The sequence below is a fragment of the Bombina bombina genome, chromosome 4 (assembly GCF_027579735.1).
Source record: "Bombina bombina isolate aBomBom1 chromosome 4, aBomBom1.pri, whole genome shotgun sequence".
In the NCBI taxonomy this organism is placed as follows: Eukaryota; Metazoa; Chordata; class Amphibia; order Anura; family Bombinatoridae; genus Bombina; species Bombina bombina.
The window spans coordinates 222369308-222393226 of NC_069502.1; the positions used below are offsets into that span (position 1 = coordinate 222369308).

Sequence of the window (23919 nt, forward strand, 5' to 3'; positions counted from 1 at the left end):
CCCTCTGACATTCACTGCACACTGAGAGGAAAACCGGGCTCCAACCTGCTGCGGAGCGCATATCAACGTAGAATCTAGCACAAACTTACTTCACCACCTCCACAGGAGGCAAAGTTTGTAAAACTGATTTGTGGGTGTGGTGAGGGGTGTATTTATAGGCATTTTGAGGTTTGGGAAACTTTGCCCCTCCTGGTAGGAATGTATATCCCATACGTCACTAGCTCATGGACTCTTGCTAATTACATGAAAGAAATATACAGTATTTATAAGGGTTCAAAGGAATATGGTATAAGGCCATGTATTTGACTGCAAAGGATTATAATATATAAATATATGTGTGTGTGTATTTACTGTAAATATTTAACATTCCGATCATAATAAAACATTATTATTTTTAACTTATAATACACGCACTACCGCACTCGCGCAAAAAGCCTCTGTCTAGTGGTGATAACGCGCAAGCGCAAACTACCACTCCACTCTTAATCTAGCCCTTGACGTCTTCTGTAAGCTAGATATATACAGTGCTGGCTTCATTCTTGTTATTACTTACTGAACTGTGACTAATATCACTAACAAATAATAAAGCAGATAAATGCAGTATTAAATATAATGAAAATCACTATATTACAATCTGATACACAATGTTAGTAAATGAATCACAAACATTTCTCTAATAGATGTATCATTTATAACTCAAACTCTTAATATAATATAGGTTATAAATTCAAAAGGACATACATTTACAATAAGAAAATGCTCTAATTATACATGAAAACATTATCTCAGTGCACTGTTGACTGTACAGAATTATATTTTGAACCTCCGTAAATGGGTGGAAACACATAGTCATCACTGGCAATACACCGTAATGACCAGCGCCAATGATAAGCCACTAAGCACATATATTTTCCACGACTTACCAATTCAACTATGTGTTTAACACTTTCACAGAGGTGGTTCAAGCGCTTACTTTTTGTGCGTGCTTGCTATAGAACAGATATAACTGTTGCTGCTGTTGACATATACTCAAAGGAAAGTTTTCTGGTTATATGAAGTATGGTGGGTGCGTCACTCGATCTGCCAGGTAAGTCACTTAGATACCTAGACTTCTGGTAAAATAAACACTGGATCACAGCCATGGGGAATAATACACTCACTGACATTGGAGGTGTGCCATTAATATACAGCAACATACCAGCACTAGTGAGTACATACTTACCAACATTAGTTGAGCTCAGAATATATATAACCTTAAAGGGACAGGAAACCCAATATTTTTCTTTCATGATTCTGATAGATCATAACATTTTAAACAGCTTCATTCTTTAGGTATTCTTTGTTGAAGGAGCAATAATGCACTATTGGGAGCTAGCTGAAAATATCAGGTGAGTGAGCCAATGACAAGAGACATAAATGTGCAGCCACCAATAAGCAACTTCTGAGTCTACCTATGTATACTTTTCAACAAAGGATACAAAGGGAATGAAGCAAATTAGATTATAGAAATAAATGGGAAAGTTGTGTAAAAATGTTTGCTCTATAAGAATCACGAAAGAAAACATTTGCATTTCAAGTCCCTTTAATTACTACACTTTGCAGTCTGCAGTTAAAGGTTCTGTTTTAATTTCACGTTAATATTAGTTCTGTAACTTCTTAGGCCACTCATTCACATACACAAAGCTGAGTGCAATCAGTACAGAAATTGTATTTGGATATTAAACGGTTATCACCAAAGAGACGTGGAAGAGGTTTGTAAATAAGAAAATACAAAACTTTATGAACATGAAGTCATTTTACATTAATAAACTACAAATTCTTCAGATTGTGAGTAGTTAAAATGCGGTCTGTCTAGGTTACTCTCCGTGATTAGGTTATGCAAGCAGCACCATATCGTCTCTATGCTTTTAAATCTCAATTTATGGGAGGTGGAAACCACAGAGATAACCCTGATCTTGCAATACGCTAATCTGTACTTTATTATAGAACGCATTGCCTGATAGGGAAGATGTTAAGTGTTTTAGAACTACATAGGCGCACAGCATGGCTTGGCATCACCAGCCCTCTTGCCAGTGCCCAGACGGGCTAAGGAGAGATGCCCAACAGAGTTACGCACACACCAGTCTGGAGCTGTGCCTTGTGTGGGCGGAATGTTTCCGTTTGTGGAGGAGAACCCTCTCGTCTGTCAAGCACTGACAGATGCATCAGAATTCAATTATCTCGCACAAAATAAAAATGCGGTTAGAATAGGGCAGAATGCCATTAGCCACAAAAGTGAGGAGAACCACACATTTTAAAGTGACTGACTCAACAAATCCTCCTACTGGCAAATTGGTCAGCAACATATGGCTCTGCATGTGAAGGGGATAATAATATAAATATATTTCTTGCACGTAATAGTAATTTCTGTATTGTAAGGAACAATGAATAATCAAGTAAACTAAGACGTATTTACTGCCCTTTTTCAGTGTGCATCAGGACATTTGAGTGGGTATGCATTCGCTTACTACAGTTTTTGCTCGCTCCCTACAACTTTTAGAGCCAAGAAAGATGGTGCTGTGTGATCATAACCAGGATCAGCAGAATCCAAAACTTACTCTACTGCTACAAAGTGTTCTGTAATTCATAAAGCAGTTGTTTGCATACATTTATTCTGAAACCATTAAAGGCGCATTAAACTGCTGCACACTACTACATTGGCATTATTTTTCCTCCAGTACCTGCAGCTCTCTAAGCTGTTCTATTATTTTAATGCATTACTGGTGCCTGTTAAGAAAGCTCGGAATCTTTACACTGGGCGCTGCCATTTAAAGGGACAGTAAACATAGGAATTAATGTTACATAATTTTGCACTCTGTTAACGGTCTCTTTAAGCATTCTTGCTCCCTGTGACAAAAGCAATGCGCATTTCAATGACAGCGTTGTCTTTTTGATAAGCCATATAGTGCACAATACAGAGCGGGAGCTGTACATTTTTGCAGCAGCTGTATTGCTCTGCATTATTCATAAGGGATTGTTTTATATTTGTTATGTAACTTTCAAACTGTGTAAAAAAAACATTTGAAAGGTGCGTCTGTCAAAAGGCTGGCAATGTCATTGATCTGTGCACTCTTTCTGTCACAGGACACAGAAATATGTGTGTTACAAAATGGTGACACCAAGTTTGGAGATCTGGCGCTTTACAAAGCAGCACTTAAAAAAAGAGAACAGTTTTGAAAAGAGCTGCAAATATAGGAGGAAAAATAATATCATGGTGTGTAATTCCCAGTAGTTTAATATGACTTTAACAGGACTGGCCTTTTCAATGATGAAATTCCTTAAGTCATCTAATATCACAACCTTGTCATTTGTCACAGGTTTAGATAAGAAAATCATACTCTAAAGGGGTTCAGAGTAGTCTATAAAAAGGGGTCCAGTGTTTTTATGGAGAACAATCAAATTATCATTATCTATCTATCTATCTATCTATCTATCTATCTATAATCACCCCTGTATTTTTCACAGAGTATTTCCAAGTGTAACCATCAATATAAACTGTAAGAACTGCTATAAAAAAAAACTTCCGTGAAATCAACTCTCCCAGAGTCCCACAATCTATCTATCTATCTATCTTTTGCATACATATAAATGCTGTATCTGTCTCAGTATCTCACTTTATGCCCATCCATCTACCTCTTTATCTTTGTCTGCCTGTCTATTTAATCAGCTATCGAATTCAGGAAAACTGTTAGAAAATATATCATCCTATTAAATGTGAAAACCAGCAAACACCAACTGAGCCCATTAACTTTTTTAGTATTTAAAGAGGACCATGCATTGCACTAAACCAATGAACACATCACTCTAAATCCCACAATCTAGTACCCACCCACAGCAGTGCACTTACCATCAGTCAGTGTCTGGAAGCACATCTTGCCACTGTATTTTCCGTAACCTGCTACAGTGCGAGCCCTAACCTGCACCACGTACACCACTCCTGGCCTCAGTCCTTCTATACTAGCAGTGTTGGTTTGGCTCTTGGCTAAGGAAGAGTTAAATTCACTGTGATCCTGGTAAGAAAAATAATACTCAATAAATCAACAGTATTTGTATTATCGACAGACGAGCAAATATAATGATATCATCATGACCTTTTGATAAATATGTTAATGTATATGAAATTTTCTATCATAATCCCTTCGCTTTTATCTCATCTAGGCTGTACATATAAAGGTAATTTATTGTTGAAAGGTTTATGCACCATTTTATTAGCTCTTCTCTGCTTTAATTTAGTTCTTTAAAAAGATGTGGTCTCCAGTATCGAACATGCTATTTCTTTCACGTTCTCTGCAAGACAGTTAAGAGAATATGATATCCTTCTTAAAGGGCCATGAAACCCAAAAAATTTATTTCATGATTCAGATAGAGAATACAATTTTAAACAACTTTCTAATTTACTTCTATTATCTAATCTGTTTTATTCCCTTGGTATCATTTGTTGAAGGAGCAGCAATGCACTAATGGTTTCTAACTGAACACATGGGTGAGCCAATGAGAATCTGTATATATATGCAGCCGCCAATCAGCAGCTGGAACCTAGGTTCTCTGCTGCCACTGAGCTTGCCTAGATAAACCTTTCAGCAAAGGATAACAAGAGAAGGAAGCAAATTAAATAATAGAAATAAATTGGAAAGTTGTTTAAAATTGTATTCTCTATCTGAATCATGAAAACAAATGTTGGGTTTCATGTCCCTTTAAGGAACAGCGCAGTTTTATATAGTATTCTGGTGCATAGACACTCAAAGATATATTGCCTGTTAATAATTGTTGTTTTAACTAAAAAGTAAATATTATTTCACACTATTTATCAATAAGGAATTTAGCAGAAAAAAGTTCATATGCTTTTCAATTAGAAAACACTCTACCACAATACATTTCCAAATTCAGATTGTTAGTTTCATGCTCATTTAAGGGTATATAAAAGTGCAAAAGGAAAATGCTCTAATTTGTTAGTTCATTTTATTAAAGGGCCATAATAGCTGTAAAAAGCTGACTAGAAAATATCACCTGAACATCTCTATGTAAAAAAGAAAGATATTTTACCTCAAAGGTCCTCAGTAGCCACATCCCATTGTAAAGGACTTCTAAGCAACAAATCAGTATGTCTGTCCCGGGACAGCTAAGGGGTTGAGCCTCATGCACTCTCATGTTATTTCCCTATTCAGTTTAAAGGAAGTTTACTATGAAATCTCATGAGAGTTAAGTCAAATCTCATGAGATTACAGTAAAAGAGTTCATGACCTAAGCACCGTTGGTGCTGATTGGCTGCTGTTCATTTCTTCATTTTTTTTATTTTTTTTACCTGCAGCTGGCAGCAGCTGAGTATAACTTTTTACACAGAACTTACTCTGCTGAGCTGAGGAAATTGTGAGGTAAAATATCTTCCTTTTTTACATAGAGATGCTCAGGTGATATTTTCCTGTCAGCTTTTTACAGTTATACTGCATCAGTTTCAAGTGATTTAGCATATGAGTATTATGTCCCTTTAAAGGAAAGTTATATTCATATTTTACATAAACACTTTAAGATGGTAATAAAAAATGATAATTAATAAATATAAAAAATAAACTGCAATATACTTTAATTATTTATTTTGTCCCTTTTTCCTGTAATTCCATTCTGAAATTGTGAGCTTTTCAGTTCCTGTTAGAAATGGAAATGCAGAACACTGCTATATTCCACAGAGCCATCGGCTGCACACTCTAAATTACCTATTTATAACTGTCCCTAATTAGCCACAGAAAAGGTAACCTAAGTAACAACATGGTAGCCCCCATTGTTTTATAGACACAAAAACTTTACACTTATTTTGTCAATATTTAATCAACTAATGAAACTTTAAAAAATACATCTATGTGTTATTCCCAGACAAATCTTTTCTATGAATGCATCATTCTATCTAGCATGTCTTTAGTGTTTAATGTCCCTTTAAACATTGCAAAATCAAACAAGTGCAAAAAGGCAGTCACAGCATCAAATCCATATCCCTGTAAGCTAGACATTTATAGAGGTAGATGGTTTGTGGCAAAGTCCCTGGAAATACTCAGAGCAACTCACAGAATAGCAAAGAGGTTACTTTGTTATATTTATTTTCTAACGGCTAGATTACGAGTTTTGTGTTATGAGGGGTGCTGTGCTAACTTGCACGTTATTGTCACCGCTCACTTAGCCACAGCGCTGGTATTACAGGTTTTCCTAAACATGGCATTATTAGGCAAGAAGTGAGAGTAGAGCAAAATTGTGCTCCATACCGCACTCCAATACATACTAGCGCTGCTTAAGTCAGCGGTGAGCTGGTTTTACGTGCTCGTGCATGATTTCCCCATAGACATCAATGGGGAGAGCCAGCTGAAAAAAAGCCTAACACCTGCAAAAAAGCAGTGTAAAGCTCCGTAATGCAGCCCCATTGATTCCTATGGTGAAACAAAATTTATCTTTACACCTAACACCCTAACATAAACCCTGAGTCTAAACACCCCTAAACTTACACTTATTACCCCCTAATCTGCCGCGGCCCCCAACATCGCTGACACCTACATTATATTTATTAACCCCTAATCTGCTGCCCCCAACATCGCCGACACCTACATTATATTTATTAACCCCTAATCTCCTGCCCCCAATGTCGCAGCAACCTAACTACACTTATTAACCCCTAATCTGCCGCCCCCAACGTCGATGCGAGTATAATAAACATATTAAACCCTAAACCGTCGTACTCCCGTATCGCAAACACTAGTTAATTATTAACCCCTAATCTGATGCCCTTAACATCGCTGCCACCTACCTACATTTCTTAATCCCTAATCTGCCACCCCCAACGTCGCCGCCACTATACTAAATTTATTAACATACAAAGAGAGAAGCGCTCTACCAGGAACGAACAACAGCTCAGTGGCTTGTTCTATGGCGATTTACCACCCGGAAGCAGCCTCTTTTAGACCAGTGTGCTTTTCACAGAAGAAAAGTTTCCTGAAGTATATCAGTCTGACCCTGCCAAGTAAGGTCAGTCCAGCCCCGAAATACCAGGCAATTCTCCTCTGAACAAGGAACATGACAACCCCAGACGATCGTTTCGGCCTCCTATGGGCCTCGTCAGTGAGGTGCAGCCACATTCCTCTAAGCACACTGGGCAAGGAGTCCACGTCTGGTTTCCCCCATCACCCATAGGGAGACTTCCCCAGGGTCATAATAATTTGCATACAAAGAGAGAAGCGCTCTACCAGGAACGAACAACAGCTCAGTGGCTTGTTCTATGGCGATTTACCACCCGGAAGCAGCCTCTTTTAGACCAGTGTGCTTTTCACAGAAGAAAAGTTTCCTGAAGTATATCAGTCTGACCCTGCCAAGTAAGGTCAGTCCAGCCCCGAAATACCAGGCAATTCTCCTCTGAACAAGGAACATGACAACCCCAGACGATCGTTTCGGCCTCCTATGGGCCTCGTCAGTGAGGTGCAGCCACATTCCTCTAAGCACACTGGGCAAGGAGTCCACGTCTGGTTTCCCCCATCACCCATAGGGAGACTTCCCCAGGGTCATAATAATTTGCATACAAAGAGAGAAGCGCTCTACCAGGAACGAACAACAGCTCAGTGGCTTGTTCTATGGCGATTTACCACCCGGAAGCAGCCTCTTTTAGACCAGTGTGCTTTTCACAGAAGAAAAGTTTCCTGAAGTATATCAGTCTGACCCTGCCAAGTAAGGTCAGTCCAGCCCCGAAATACCAGGCAATTCTCCTCTGAACAAGGAACATGACAACCCCAGACGATCGTTTCTGATGCCCTTAACATCGCTGCCACCTACCTACATTTCTTAATCCCTAATCTGCCACCCCCAACGTCGCCGCCACTATACTAAATTTATTAACCCCTAAACCTAAGTCTAACCCCCCTAACTTAAATATAATTAAAATAAATCTAAATGAAAATTCCTATCATTACGTAAATTATTCCTAGTTAAAACTAAATACTTACCTATAAAATAAACCCTAAGCTAGCTACAATATAACTAATAGTTACATTGTAGCTATCTTAGGTTTTATTTTTATTTCACAGACAATTTTTTTTTTATTTTAACTAGGTAGAATAGTTACTAAATAGTTATTAACTATTTACTAACTACCTAGTTAAAATAAATACAAATTTACCTGTAAAATAAAACCTAACCTGTCTTACACTAACACCTAATATTACACTACAATTAAATAAATTAAATTAATTAAATACAATTACCTCCTAAATTACAAAAAAAAACCCCACTAAATTACACAAAATAAAAAACAAATTATCAGATATTTAAACTAATTACACCTAATCTAATAGCACTATGAAAATAAAAAAGCCCCCCCCCCCCAAATAAATAAAAAAAAACCTAGCCTAAACTAAACTACCAATAGCCCTTAAAAGGGCCTTTTGTGGGCATTGCCCCAAAGAAATCAGCTCTTTTACCTGTAAAAAAAAATACAAACAACCCCCCAACAGTAAAACCCACCACCCACACAACCAACCCTCCCCAAATAAAATCCTAACTAAAAAAAACTAAGCTCCCCATTGCCCTGAAAAGGGCATTTGGATGGGCATTGCCCTTAAAAGGGCATTTAGCTCTATTGCTGCCCAAACCCTGATCTAAAACTAAAACCCACCCAATAAACCCTTAAAAAAACCTAACACTAACCCCTGAAGATCCACTTACAGTTTTGAAGAGCCGACATCCATCCTCAACGAAGCCGGAATATGTCTTCATCAAAGCCGGCAGAAGTGGTCCTCCAGACGGGCAGAAGTCTTCATCCAGACGGCATCTTCTATCTTCATCCATCCGGCGCGGAACGGGTCCATTTTCAAGACATCCGGCGCGGAGCATCCTCTTCAATTGAAGTCTTCTTCTTGAATGAATTCTCCTTTAAATGAGGTCATCCAAGATGGCGTCCCTTGAATTTTGATTGGCTGATAGAATTCTATCAGCCAATCGGAATTAAAGGTGAAAAAATCCTATTGGCTGATGCAGTCAGCCAATAGTATTGAGCTTTAATCCTATTGGCTGATCCAATCAGCAATTGGATTGAGCTCGCATTCTATTGGCTGATTGGAACAGCCAATAAAATGTGAGCTCAATCCTATTTGCTGATTGGATCAGCCAATAGGATTGAAGCTCAATCCTATTGGCTGACTGCATCAGCCAATAGGATTTTTTCACCTTTAATTCCGATTCTGAATTCTATCAGCCAATCGGAATTCAAGGGAAGACTTTGATCGAAGAGGATGCTCCACGCCGGATGTCTTGAAGATGGACCCGCTCCACGCCGGATGGATGAAGATAGAAGATGCCGTCTGGATGAAGACTTCGGCCCGTCTGGATGAAGACTTCTCCCGGCTTCGCTGAGGACTTCTTGCCACTTCGTTGAGGATGGATGTCAGCTCTTCAAAACTGTAAGTGGATCTTCAGGGGTTAGTGTTAGGTTTTTTTAAGGGTTTATTGGGTGGGTTTTAGTTTTAGATTAGGGGTTAGGCAGCAATAGAGCTAAATGCCTTTTTAAGGGCAATGCCCATCCAAATGCCCTTTTCAGGGCAATGGGGAGCTTAGGTTTTTTTAATTAGGATTTTATTTGGAGGGTTCGTTGTGTGGGTGGTGGGTTTTACTGTTGGGGGGTTGTTTGTATTTTTTTTTTACAGGTAAAAGAGCTTATTTCTTTGGGGCAATGCCCCGCAAAAGACCCTTTTAAGGGGCTATTGGTAGTTTAGTTTAGGCTAGGGTTTTTTTATTTGGGGGGCTTTTTTATTTTCATAGGGCTATTCGATTAGGTGTAATTAATTTAAATATCTGATCATTTGTTTTTTATTTTGTGTAATTTAGTGTTCTGTTTTTTTTGTAATTTAGGTAATTATATTTAATTAATTTATTTAATTGTAGTGTAATGTTAGGTGTTATTTTATTTACAGGTTAGGTTTTATTTTACAGGTAAATTTGTATTTATTTTAGCTAGGTAGTTAATAACTATTTAGTAACTATTCTACCTAGTTAAAATAAATACAAATTTGCCTGTAAAATAAAAATAAACCCTAAAATAGCTACAAAGGGTTTTATTTTATAGGTAAGTATTTAGTTTTAAATAGGAATAATTTAGGTAATGATAGGAATTTTTATTTAGATTTATTTTAATTATATTTAAGTTAGGGGGTGTTAGGGTTAGACTTAGGTTTAGGGGTTAATAAATTTAGTATAGTGGCGGCGACGCTGGGGGCGGCAGATTAGGGGTTAATAAATGTAGGTAGGTGGCGGCGATGTTAGGGGCGGCAGATTAGGGGTTAATAATATTTAACTAGTGTTTGTGAGGTGGGAGTGCGGTGGTTTAGGGGTTAATATGTTTATTATAGTGGTGGCGATGTCCGAAGCGCCAGATTAGGGGTTAATAATTTAATTTTAGTGTTTGCGTTGCGGGAGGGCCTCGGTTTAGCGGCTAATAGGTAGTTTATGGATGTTAGTGTACTTTTTAGCACTTTAGTTATGACTTTTATGCTACAGCTTTGTAGCGTAAAACTCATAATGACTGACTTTAGATCGCGTTACGAATCTTGCGGGATAGGCTGTACCACTCACTTTTTGGCCTCCCAGAAAAAGCTTGTAATTTCGGCGCTATGGAAGTCCCATTGAAAAAAGACTTTACGCAAATTGGGTAAGTTAATTTGCGGTACGGCCAAAAAAGTGTGCGGGACAGCTGTACCTACAAGACTCGTAATAGCAGCGGTAGTGATAAAGCAATGTTATAACGCTGCTTTTTTTACTCCTAACGCAAAACTCGTAAATTTCCAGAACAAGAAAGATTTATAATTTTGAAAGAAATTAATAATGTGTTATTTCTTTGTATGTCTCTGTGTATGGGCTTTTATTTCCTATATATAATTATTCAATGCATTTTAAGGCCTTGCACTCATAACGTGAGGATTTTTTAAAAAAAAGTATTCTCTTTTAAAGTGCATTAAAATAATATCTGTGATGCTGTAGCTTTTTTTTTTTACCAATTGTCCCCATTTAGATTCCTGGTCAAATGAACACTGTTGTGCTAATGATTACTAAATACATCACATATTTTATTTTCTAATTACATTAAAACTGCTTAGAATTGTTTTTTATTTAGTGTTTTGTGACTATACAAAACCTAAATTACATAGCTGTTCTAGTAATAATATTCTAGCTTTTGTTTCCCTTCTGTGTACAAAATTAAAAAAATAGACATTAGCTTGAGTTCCTGTGCTATCTCAAGTACATACCAAGGGCAGAGCAGAAGAACTGCCTGTGAGGAACTGTTAAAGGCAGTGTTAACTCTACAGGGGTATACAGATATGGTTGCACCCCAGCTGTGCACAGGAGGTTGGAGTCCTACCTGCTGCTATAACTCATAGCCAACATGACCACACATCAAACAACAAGTTATACCCCCAGACTGCCAAGCACCATTTACTAAACATACACAACTCTACTCTCAACTGTCTTAAATCTGCCCACAGAACACCCCTGACCTCACCTATGGAACACCTTCTGACCTGTCCCTATGCCTCTCTGGCTCATTATTGTAACTGCTGAAACCACCGCTGGCTTAAGTGACAAGGAAAATAACCTTAAACTTTCATAATTCAGACAGGGCATAGTAAAAAAAAAAAGAAAAAAAAAAGAATTTTAGTTCTATTATCAAATCCTTTCTGTTGGTATCCTTTGATAAAACTCTTTCTGAGAGCATACTTAGGTAGGTTTAAGAGCATGCATGTGACTCAAGCACAATATGGATAATGTTGCAAATACTACAGTACTACAGTCATATAGTGCTTAAATCATGTGCACGCTGCTGAGCCTTTATAGATATGCTCTCATGGGAAGGAGCTAAAAGATACAGAGAGAGAACGATTTGATAATAGGATTGAAAGGTATTTAATAGTTGTAAGCTGTTTCTAAATCATAAAGGTTTCATTTTGATTCCCATGTTCCTTCAATCACACAAACACAGAAACAAGGAATTCTTCAAACTCAGCTCATTTTGTCATTAGATTAGGGTAATGGATTGGCTACTAAGGTATATAAAACAATTCTTTAGAAAAGCTTGCCATGGCATCTAAAGATGATTCACCCCAAAAGTGAAAATAGTAAAATTCTTACCTTCTCATAGAATCGTATCTCATAATCCAAAATAATTCCATTGGGTTGCTCTGGCTGGGGCCAAGATAGTGTGATGCTTTTCATAGTGGCTCTGACCTGATGCATGATGGGAACAGTTGAGGGTGCTGTAAGAAAAAAAATGCCAGTAAAATACTATATTGCAATGAAGAAACATAGGATAGATGTCAAGACACAAATGCAGGAGATATACGATTCATTAAAAAAACGTAGGACAAAATGTAGTCTGGAGTTACAAAAAGGTATAGAGAATCCAATATATAACCAGTCATCTAGCCTTTCATATACTGATAAACTGTTTGTGGCATTAAAAATTGGATTACTAAACATCTACAGTAACTATCAATAATAAAAGTATTTGTTAATCTCATTAATGTATAAGGTATCTATGCTTATCAGCAAGGTAAGTTCCTTGCTGATAATAGTTGGTTAGAAGCCTATTAATGAGTTGTCTATAAAGAAAAAAACATGCTCTCAAAAGTAGATCGATTTCTCAACTTATACATCTCCACCACCTATATCTAGTTTACGTAACTCTGGTGCGAGCGGACATGATCCGATATTGCGGATCATGTCCGCTGCACATTGATAAATGTCGACAGCATACACTGTCGGCATTTATCATTGCACCAGCAATTCTAGTGAACTGCTGGTGCAATGTCGCCCCCTGCAGATTGGTCGCTAGCAGGGGGTGTTAACCCGATCGGTATTCGATCACGTTGATTTCTGTCCGCCGCCTCAGAGCAGGTGGACAGGTTATGGAGCAGCAGTGTTTAGACCGCTGCTTCACAACTTCTGTTTCCAGTGAGCCTTACGGAGCTTGATAAATATGCCCCTATGTGGTTATATATAGAAAGCATAATGCCACTATTCCATAATTCCAATAGATTGTTAAGAGATATTAGGCAAGCATAATCTGGGCATTTAGAGCTAGATTACGAGTGGAGCACTAACAGTTGTGCGCAAGCGAAAAAGGGGTTTATTGCGGCTGTTTGTGAGCGCCGGGTTTTTCGCTCGTATTACAAGTTGAAAGTAAATACGATTGATTGAGTGCTATTGAAGTTAACGAGCATCAGGTTACTGCGACTTCAGAGTTCTGGTTAACTGTTTTGAGAAACAAAAAAGTGTCACAAAACACATCAAAAATATATTACAAAGTCAGTTACACTCATAATACCACATACAATCTAATAACAATTATTAAAAAAAAATTGCACAAAAAGTTATAAAGGCTCAAAGATATGAGGCCTCAGGTGTTTAACATTGAGATACAAACATATACATCTCTAAAGATATACTGTATATATGTTTATATATGTGTTTACAGACTTATATACACATATTGACACAAAGGTACGCATATAAAGACATATATATATATATATATATATATATATATATATATATATATATATATATATATATATATATATATAGCAAGCTTCAAAAAAGTCAAAGGCAAACCAGGTTTTCTTCAAAGCAATTAGTCAAATTTATTGACGTTTCGGGGAACAAAACTCCCCTTCTTCAGAACACAAATAACACACACAAACCGTGCTTAAATAGAGTGAAACACAAACAGGTACCTCCTTCTTCCTGTCAAAAAAGGCGCCAAACTAACATCATTTCCGGTTTAGGTTAAATGTGACCCTGGAAGTTTACAACAGCCACTTCCGGGTTATAATAATCTTTATACGTACAACAATTGTGAACAAAAAGGGGATCACTAGTGTCTCCAGTGGCCCCTTGTATTAAAACAACTCACCATTAATAAACCTAGTTCTACATTGTGGGCTCCATGTACTAAGCCGTCAATTCATCCGTCATTGTAGACGCGGATAAACTCGCCGTTACTCGCCGCGGGCGAAATGGTGTCCGCTGTCGCTATGTACTAATATTCCCCCAATAAATAGACAAGTCTAGCCCGCCGCGAGCAGTTGCGGATTGTTGATAAATTTGACGCCTCGCTCGCCGCGACTAAGCTGATGGTACTTAACTTTTAGTTGAATTGTCTGGCCAATTATTAACACGTGACATGCAAGGTGTCACGAACATCATAGTAGTCGCGGGAATAGAATTTTGCTCCTATAAAAGTTCAACTTATCTAAACAACTTTATTATTGTTCAAAATTTTTTGAAGAGTGATAACAGAGCGTTATTTTTGTAATATTTATTTACAATTTGGATATGGCTTCATCTGGATCTGATAATATATAAATATTAATATAAAAATAATTATAAAGATTGACAACTAACAATACAAATTTAAATAGATTACTCTTTAATTACAGTCGACAAATTGGGCGCAATTTATGTACATGGAAATGAGAGACAAATTAGACGCCAGTTATGCTGTAAGTACAATGCTGATATTACTGCCTTTTATATATGTCTAGACTGGCGTCTAGATTGACTTTCCTATTGTTTTGTACCTTGCCCGCCACCTAAAAGGTGGCGAGGCAAAAATAGCGAGGTGGGAGCGGAAATTGTAGCGAGCGGACAAATAGATTTTTTAGTACATTCGTTTTTTGGCGAGTTGGTGGTCAAATGTGTCTAATTACAGTGAAAAATGGAGCGGTAGCGAGGTTTGGCGGATAAGTACGCTCGCAATTTTAAAGATGCGAGTTTTAACACAATTGACGGCTTTGTACATATCAGTTTGCGAGTTTTGACGCGAGATTTGTTGCGGGTAGCTCGCTGACTGCTTAGTACATGGAGCCCTGTATGTTAAAGCACAATTTACAATGTACCTCGTTCCATATATTTCTTATATGACGCATAGTGTGTGCAGTGCTACACTATTCGTGTTTACTTATACTTATGCCGGAAGTTGCGTCACTTCCGGTTGCACCGGAACTCTACCATCGTGATGTCACTTCCGTGACAAATATTTACAATATTACACGTGCAATGAAGTGTCAGTGTTTACATAACAAGTAAGCCTAAACCATAACAATGTCAGACGACAATTAGAACAGCCAGTAAGAGTATACCAACAAACATTACGTGGTCAACCATTTTAACATGTCAAAAAAAATTGGACAATACAACAGTAAGTTAATGCTCAGAGGATCGGCAGCCGGGTTACATCTCTTAATCCACGTATATAATTCTTCTTACAAGAGGGGGTTTAGTGCATGTCCATATATAAGGGGCAGTTTGCAGAGGGTTAGATACAAGGCAATCACAGAGGTAAAAAGTGTATTATTGTAACTGTGTTGGTTATGCAAACTGGGGTATTGGTAATAAAGGGATAATCTATCATTTTAAACAACATACATTCTAGTGTTGACTGTCCCTTTTATGTAGCACGCTTAAAAAAAAAAAAAAAAACCCTAACATTCATTGTTCGCACGCAAACCAAAAGTAGTTATGCATATTTTACATTCCAATGTTCTTCATATAGAAGAAAATTTTCTTTTTATTTTATTTATATTTATATATATATATACCTGTATATATATATACACACAGTATATATATATATATATATATATATATATATATACACACAGTATATATATATGAATGTGTTTTGTTTTTTTAATATATATCTATACCTACATTTTTATATAAATGTATGTATTTATAGTTATACAAAGATATATTTAGAAATAAATATTTAAAAATACTAAGAACATTTTCTTCTAGGCAAAGAACATTGGAATGTAAATATGTATAGTAAATACATAGTTAAACACATTATAAAATATTAAAAATGATATTTGAAGTTTTAAGGTATTTAATTGGAAAGGGTTCCACAGTGTGTGTGTGTACATGTATATATATATATATATATATATATATATATATATATATATATATATATATATATATATATATATATATGTGTGTGTGTGTGTGTGAATGTTTTTTAAAAGGAAGAATATACATATATAAAAACATAAATACACATGTATATACATATAGGTCACAATATTGCTTATCACGACCCACGCTAATTTTAGCACGCCACTTGTAATCTAGCCCACAATATTTATTGGCTAATTCTCGAAATAGACCTATCTTTCAACTAATAACAAGCGAACAATATATCAGGAAATATCAATAAAACATCACACAGCACATTATAATTCTTAAGGGGCTTATACTCAGCTCTTGCATTAGAGAAATACTCATAAATATACTTTCCCATTAAACAATACTCACAATCCATTACTCTTTCATTTTAATAGCTATTCTTTACATTAGGTGACACTATGTATACCCCTTTCTGAGGTTAATGCTAATAATTCACGTTCTTTGGTTGATACCCAGTCTGCACCTCTCTACAAGATTACAATCATGCATTTGTTTCTCTTTCAGATTAATGGTACATGCTGCTAATAAAGTTAATAACACTATAATACAGCTTTTCATTTGACAACATCATTCTGCTATCTCCCTCACTAATGCCTCTGTTCAAAAAAGAAACGCTGTTCGGTTTAATCAGCATCGTATTTTGACGCATATTTTAAAATAAATGCAGGCAAAATATGCTGCCAATATCTGTGTGAATTGCAGAGAGTTTTCAAGCACTGCTTGAAATACATTAATTAAAAAACATTTTATAGCAAAAAAAATGCTAACCATCATCTGAGCCTTCAGTGAGTAGTAATCTTTTTACTGGTGGTGTGTATTTATAGGTGTGTATATATGAGTATTCATGTGTTTATATGTGTATATATACAGCCTTCTTTAGCAGAAACAACAGCCTCTAGACGCTTCCTATAGCTTGTAATGAGAGTCTGGATTCTGGATGAAGGTATTTTGGACCATTCCTCCTTGCAAAACATCTCCAGTTCAGTTAGGTTTGATGGTTGCCGAGCATGGACAGCCCGCTTCAAATCACCCCACAGATTTTCAATGAAATTCAGGTCTGGGGACTGGGATGGCCATTCCAGAACATTGTACTTGTTCATCTGCATAAATGCCAGAGTAGATTTTGAGCAGTGTTTTGGGTCGTTGTCTTGTTGAAATATCCAGCCCTGGCGTAACTTCAACTTTGTGACTGATTCCTCAACATTATTCTCAAGTATCTGCTGATATTGAGTGAAATCCATGCGACCCTCAACTTTAACAAGATTCCCAGTACCGGCACTGGCCACACAGCCCCACAGCATGATGGAACATCCACCAAATTTTACTGTGGGTAGCAAGTGTTTGTCTTGGAATGCTGTGTTTTTTTGCCGCCATGCATAACGCCCCTTTTTTATGACCAAATAATCTGTTTGTTTCATCAGTCCACAGCACATTCTTTCAAAATGAAGCTGGCTTGTCCAAATGTGTGTTTGCATACCTCAAGAGACTCTGTTTGTGGTGTGGCATCACTCTCCCATACAGCTTCTCCTTGTGCAAAGTGTGCTGAATTGTTGAACGATGCACAGTGACACCATCTGCAGCAAGATGATGTTGTAGGTCTTTGGAGGTGGTCTCTGGGCTGTTTTTGACCGTTCTCACCATCCTTTGCCTTTCCTATATTTAACTTGGCCTGCACTTCTGTCCTTAACAAGAACTGTGTCTGTGGTCTTTCATTTCCTCACAGAGGACACTGACAGCTTAAATCTCTGTGATAGTTTTTTGTAGCCTTCCCCTAAACCATAATGTTGAACAATCTTTGTTTTCAGGTAATTTGAGAGTTGTTTTGAGGCCCCCATGTTGCCAATCTTCAGAGGAGAGTCAAAGAGAACAACAACTTGCAATTGGCCACCTTAAATACATTTTCTCATGATTGGATGCCCCTGTCTATGAAGTTCAAGGATTTATGGGCTCACCAAACCAATTGTGTGTTCCAAAAAATCAGTGCTAGGTAGTTACAGGTCTGCAAATAAACAAAATGACAAGGGTGCCCAAACTTATGCACCTGTCTAATTTCGTTTTGATGCATATTGCACATTTTCTGTTAATCCAATAAACCTCATTTACTACTGAAATACTACTGTGTCCTTTATTTATTTGATAGATCAAAATGACGAAATGCTGATCCAAACACCCAATTATTTATAAATGAAAATCATGGAAATTGTCAGGGGTGCCTACACTTTTGCATATGACTGTATTTTGGAAAAATGTCGCCAATAGAATTATGTGACACAGGGTTGTTATATATATATACTAGTTAGTAAGCCTGCCCAGAGGGCAGTCTATGTGTTGTTAATAATAATTATTATTATTTTTTTTTAATAGTACTACAGAAAATCCGCTTCCCAGTTATCCACACCTGGAATGTGCATCACTGAGAGCGAACAATTGTGAGTCTCTGACCATTCCAGAATCAGAGATACTTCCCTCATGGCTAGGGAGCTTCTTGTCCCCCCCTGGTGGTTTATGTAAGCCAACGAAGTAATGTTGACCGATTGGAATCTGATGAATCAGGATGACCCCAGAAGGGGCCAAGTCCTCAGAGCGTTGAATATCGATCGAAGTTCCAAAATATTTATAGGTAGACTCGACTCCTCTCGAGTCCATCTGCCCTGTGCCTTTCTGGAACCCCAAACAGCTACCCATCCTGATAAACTTGCATCCGTGGTCACAATCTGCCAGGATGGTCTCAAAAAGGATGTTCCCTGTGACAACTGCCCTGGTCGGGTCAACCAACATAGGGACTCCCTCACCGGTCTGTCCAGAGATATCTGTTGGGACAAATCTGAATGATCGCCATTCCATTATCTCAACATGCACAGCTGAAGAGGTCTGAGATGGAATCTGGTGAATGGAATGACATCTATGCTGGATACCATGAGCCAATCACCTCCATACACCTGGCCACAGATGTCCTGGAGGATGTCTGAAGAGCTAGAAATTTGGACGCAAGCTTGCAATGTCTCTGATCTGTCAAGAATATCTTCATGGCTGAAGAATCTATTATCGTACCTAGGAATTCCACACTGTTTCTGGGGACCAATGAACTCTTTCCTGCGTTTATTTTCCGATAGTGGTACTGAAGGAGAAGAGCTCTCGAGTGATATTCCGCAAGACTGTAGGATGGAGCCTGAACCAGGATATCGTCCAGATAAGGTGCCACTGCAATCCCTCTGGCTCTCGCTAATGCAAGAAGAGCTCCCAGAACCTTTGTAAAGACTCTTGGGGCAGTCACCAGACCAAACGGAAGGGCCACAAACTGGAAGTGCTGGTCTTGGAAAGTGAATCTTAGAAACCTGAAGTGATCCTTGTGGATTGGAACGTGAAGGTAAGAGTCCTTAAGGTCTATAGTCGTCATGAATTGCTCCTCTTGAACCAGGGGCAAAACTGACCTGATCGTCTCCATCTTGAACGATGGAACTGACAAAAACTTGTTTAGGGCTGTAGGTCCAGAATTGGATGAAACGTGGCCTCCTTCTTTGGGACCACAAAAAGGTTTGAATAATACCCCATAACTCTTTCTGCCGAAGGGACTGGGATGATTACCCTGAGAGATGAGAGATCCCTCACACACCCCAGGAAGGCGTCTCTCTTTTCTGGTCTTGAAGATATGTTTGACAGGAGGAATCTGCCTCTGGGCAGATAGGCCTTGAAACCTATCCTGTAACCCTGGGCTACAACCTCCAGAACCCAAGGGTCTATAACGTCTCTTCTCCAGGCCTCCGCAAAAACAGATAGTCTGCCCCCTACCTGATCCGAGGACGGATCGGGGAACTCCCCATCATGCCGACTTTGACTCTGCGGGCTTCTTCTTCTGCTTGGACTTGTTCCAAGAGTTAGCTGGCTTCCAAGATCCCTTGGATTGCTCAGACTTTGCGGCAGGCTGCTGGTACTGAGAATTGTCCACACGAAAGGGACGAAAAGTAGACCCCTTAGGTTTAGCCTTCTTATCCTAAGCCTTGCCACTCATGACCGTAGATATGATAGAATCCAGGCACGGGTCAAACAAAACTTTCCCTTTGAATGGGAGGGAAAGCAAGCGAGACTTGAAAGTCATTGTCAGCAGATCACGACTTTAATCACAAATAACCGAAAAACCTGATGTCTTAGCATTCAGGTGAATAATCTGCATGTTAGCATCACAAATGAACGAATCCGCTACCCTTAAGGTCTTGATTCTTTCTAGAATCTCATTGAGGGGAGTCTCCACCTCGACCATTGCTGATAGAGCATCACACCACTAGGTAGCCGCACCAGCCACCGTAGCGACCGCCACTGCCGGATGGAAAATAAACCCCGTGAGTTGGAACATCTTCTGCAAAATGGACTCCATCTTTTTATCTATGGGTTCCTTGAAAGAAGAGCTATCCTCTAGTGGAATAGTCATTCTCTTAGCAAGCATGGAGATAGCACTATCCACCTTAGGGAAGGTTCCCCACAGTTCAAGCTGCGTGTCCTTCGAATAGGGAAAAACATAATTTATGTAAGAACTTACCTGATAAATTAATTTCTTTCATATTGGCAAGAGTCCATGAACAAGTGACGTATGGGATATACAATCCTACCAGGAGGGGCAAAGTTTCCCAAACCTCAAAATGCCTATAAATACAGGGAGAATTATTAGGCAAATGAGTATTTTGACCACATCATCCTCTTTATGCATGTTGTCTTACTCCAAGCTGTATAGGCTCGAAAGCCTACTACCAATTAAGCATATTAGGTGATGTGCATCTCTGTAATGAGAAGGGGTGTGGTCTAATGACATCAACACCCTATATCAGGTGTGCATAATTATTAGGCAACTTCCTTTCCTTTGGCAAAATGGGTCAAAAGAAGGACTTGACAGGCTCAGAAAAGTCAAAAATAGTGAGATATCTTGCAGAGGGATGCAGCACTCTTAAAATTGCAAAGCTTATTAAGAGTGATCATCGAAAAAATCAAGCGTTTCATTCAAAATAGTCAACAGGGTCGCAAGAAGCGTGTGGAAAAACCAAGGCGCAAAATAACTGCCCATGAACTGAGAAAAGTCAAGCGTGCACCTGCCAAGATGCCACTTGCCACCAGTTTGGCCATATTTCAGAGCTGCAACATCACTGGAGTGCCCAAAAGCACAAGGTGGGCAATACTCAGAGACATGGCCAAGGTAAGAAAGGCTGAAAGACGACCACCACTGAACAAGACACACAAGCTGAAACGTCAATACTGGGCCAAGAAATATCTCAAGACTGATTTTTCTAAGGTTTTATGGACTGATGAAATGAGAGTGAGTCTTGATAGGCCAGATGGATGGGCCCGTGGCTGGATTGGTAAAGGGCCGAGAGCTCCAGTCCGACTCAGACGCCAGGAAGGTGGAGGTGGAGTACTGGTTTGGGCTGGTATCATCAAAGATGAGCTTGTGGGGCCTTTTCGGGTTGAGGATGGAGTCAAGCTCAACTCCCAGTCCTACTGCCAGTTTCTGGAAGACACCTTCTTCAAGCAGTGGTACAGGAAGAAGTCTGCATCCTTCAAGAAAAACATGATTTTCATGCAGGACAATGCTCCATCACACGCGTCCAAGTACTCCACAGCGTGGCTGGCAAGAAAGGGTATAAAAGAAGAAAATCTAATGACATGGCCTCCTTGTTCACCTGATCTGAACCCCATTGAGAACCTGTGGTCCATCATCAAATGTGAGATTTACAAGGAGGGAAAACAGTACACCTCTCTGAACAGTGTCTGGGAGGCTGTGGTTGCTGCTGCACGCAATGTTGATGGTGAACAGATCAAAACACTGATAGAATCCATGGATGGCAGGCTTTTGAGTGTCCTTGCAAAGAAAGGTGGCTATATTGGTCACTGATTTGTTTTTGTTTTGTTTTTGAATGTCAGAAATGTATATTTGTGAATGTTGAGATGTTATATTGGTTTCACTGGTAAAAATAAATAATTGAAATGGGTATATATTTGTTTTTTGTTAAGTTGCCTAATAATTATGCACAGTAATAGTCACCTGCACACACAGATATCCCCCTAAAATAGCTATAACTAAAAACAAACTAAAAACTACTTCCAAAACTATTCAGCTTTGATATTAATGAGTTTTTTGGGTTCATTGAGAACATGGTTGTTGTTCAATAATAAAATTAATCCTCAAAAATACAACTTGCCTAATAATTCTGCACTCCCTGTACACCCTTCACCACACCCACAATTCAGTTTAACGAATAGCCAAGAAGTGGGGTGATAGAAAAAGCAGTAAAAAGCATAAAAAAAGGAACTGGAAATAATTGTGCTTTATACAAAAAATCATAACTACCATAAAAAGGGTGGGTCTCATGGACTCTTGCCAATATGAAAGAAATGAATTTATCAGGTAAGTTCTTACATAAATTATGTTTTCCTTTCATGTAATTGGCAAGAGTCCATGAGATAGTGACATATAGGACAGTAACAACCAAGATGTGGAACTGCACAGCACAGTCACTAGAGAGGGAGGGATAACAAAATAATAACAGCCATTTTCCACTGAAAAAATTAAATCCATAAAATATACGTTTTTCTCATAATTGAAAAGAAAAAAACTTAAAACAAAAGCAGAGGAATCAAAGTGAAACAGCTACTTGAAGAACTTTTCTACCAAAAACTACTTACGAAGAGGCAAATACATCAAAACGGTAGAATTTAGTAAGTGTATGCAAAGAAGACCAAGTTGCTGCTTTGCAAATCTGATCAAGTGAAGCTTCATTCTTAAAAGCCCACGAAGTGGAGACTTCTCTAGTAGAATGAGCTATGATTCTCTGAGGCGGGACCTGACCCAACTCCAAATAAGCCTGATGAATCAAAAGCTTTAACCAAGATGCCAAGGAAATGGCAGAAGCTTTCTGACCTTTCCTAGAACCAGAAAAGACAACAAATAGACTAGAAGACTTCCTGAAATCTTTAGTAGCTTCAACATAATATTTCAAAGATCTTACAACATCTAGAGAATGTAAGGATCTCTACAAATAATTCTTAGAATTAGGACACAAAGAGGGAACAACAATTTCCCTATTAATGTTATTACAAATCATAACCTTAGGTAGAAATTTAAATCAAGTCCACAAAACTGCCTTATCCTGATGGAAAATCAGAAAAGGAGACTCACAAGAAAGAGCAGATAATTCGGAAACTCTTCTAGCAGAAGAGATGGCCAAAAGGAACAACACTTTCCAAGAAAGTAGTTTAATGTCCAAAGAATGCATAGGCTCAAAAGGAGGAGCCTGTAAAGCCTTCAAAACCAAATTAAGACTTCAAGGAGGAGAGATTGATTTAATGACAGGCTTGATACGGACCAAAGCCTGTACAAAACAGTGAATATCAGGAAGTTTAGCAATCTTTATGTGAAATAAAACAGAAAGAGCAGAGGTTTGTCCCTTCAAGGAACTTGCAGACAAACCTTTATCCAAACCATCCTGAAGAAACTGTAAAATTCTAGAAATTCTAAAAGAATGCCAGGAGAATTTATGAGAAGAACACCATGAAATATAAGTCTTCCAAACTCAATAATAAATCTTCCTAGAGACAGATTTACGAGCCTGTAACATAGTATCAATCACTGAGTCAGAGAAACCTCTAAGACTAAGCACTAAGCATTCAATTTCCATACCCTCAAATTTAATGATTTGAGATCCTGATGGAAAAACCCTTGACAGAAAGTCTGGTCTTAAAGGAAGTGGCCAAGGTTGGCCACTGAACATCGGAACAAGATCCACATACCAGAACCTGAGAGGCCATGCTGGTGCTACCAGAAACACAAAACGATTGTTCCATGATGATCTTGGAGATCACTCTTGGAAGAAGAACTAGAGGTGGATAGATATAAGCTGGTTGGTAAAACCA

The 23919-nt window shown here is 38.3% G+C and overlaps 1 protein-coding gene across 1 annotated transcript in view; it reads right to left on the reverse strand.

Annotated features, from left to right (window-relative positions):
• Window positions 1–23919, reverse strand: part of EPHB1 (EPH receptor B1) — a 498694-nt gene that overhangs the window by 108540 nt on the left and 366235 nt on the right. Inside the window, exons 6-7 of the mRNA XM_053709781.1 lie at window positions 12184–12308; window positions 3887–4049 (exon numbers count right to left, since the gene is read on the reverse strand). Coding sequence (XP_053565756.1) covers window positions 3887–4049; window positions 12184–12308 — 288 coding nt within the window. The remainder of the gene's footprint in view (window positions 1–3886; window positions 4050–12183; window positions 12309–23919) is intronic.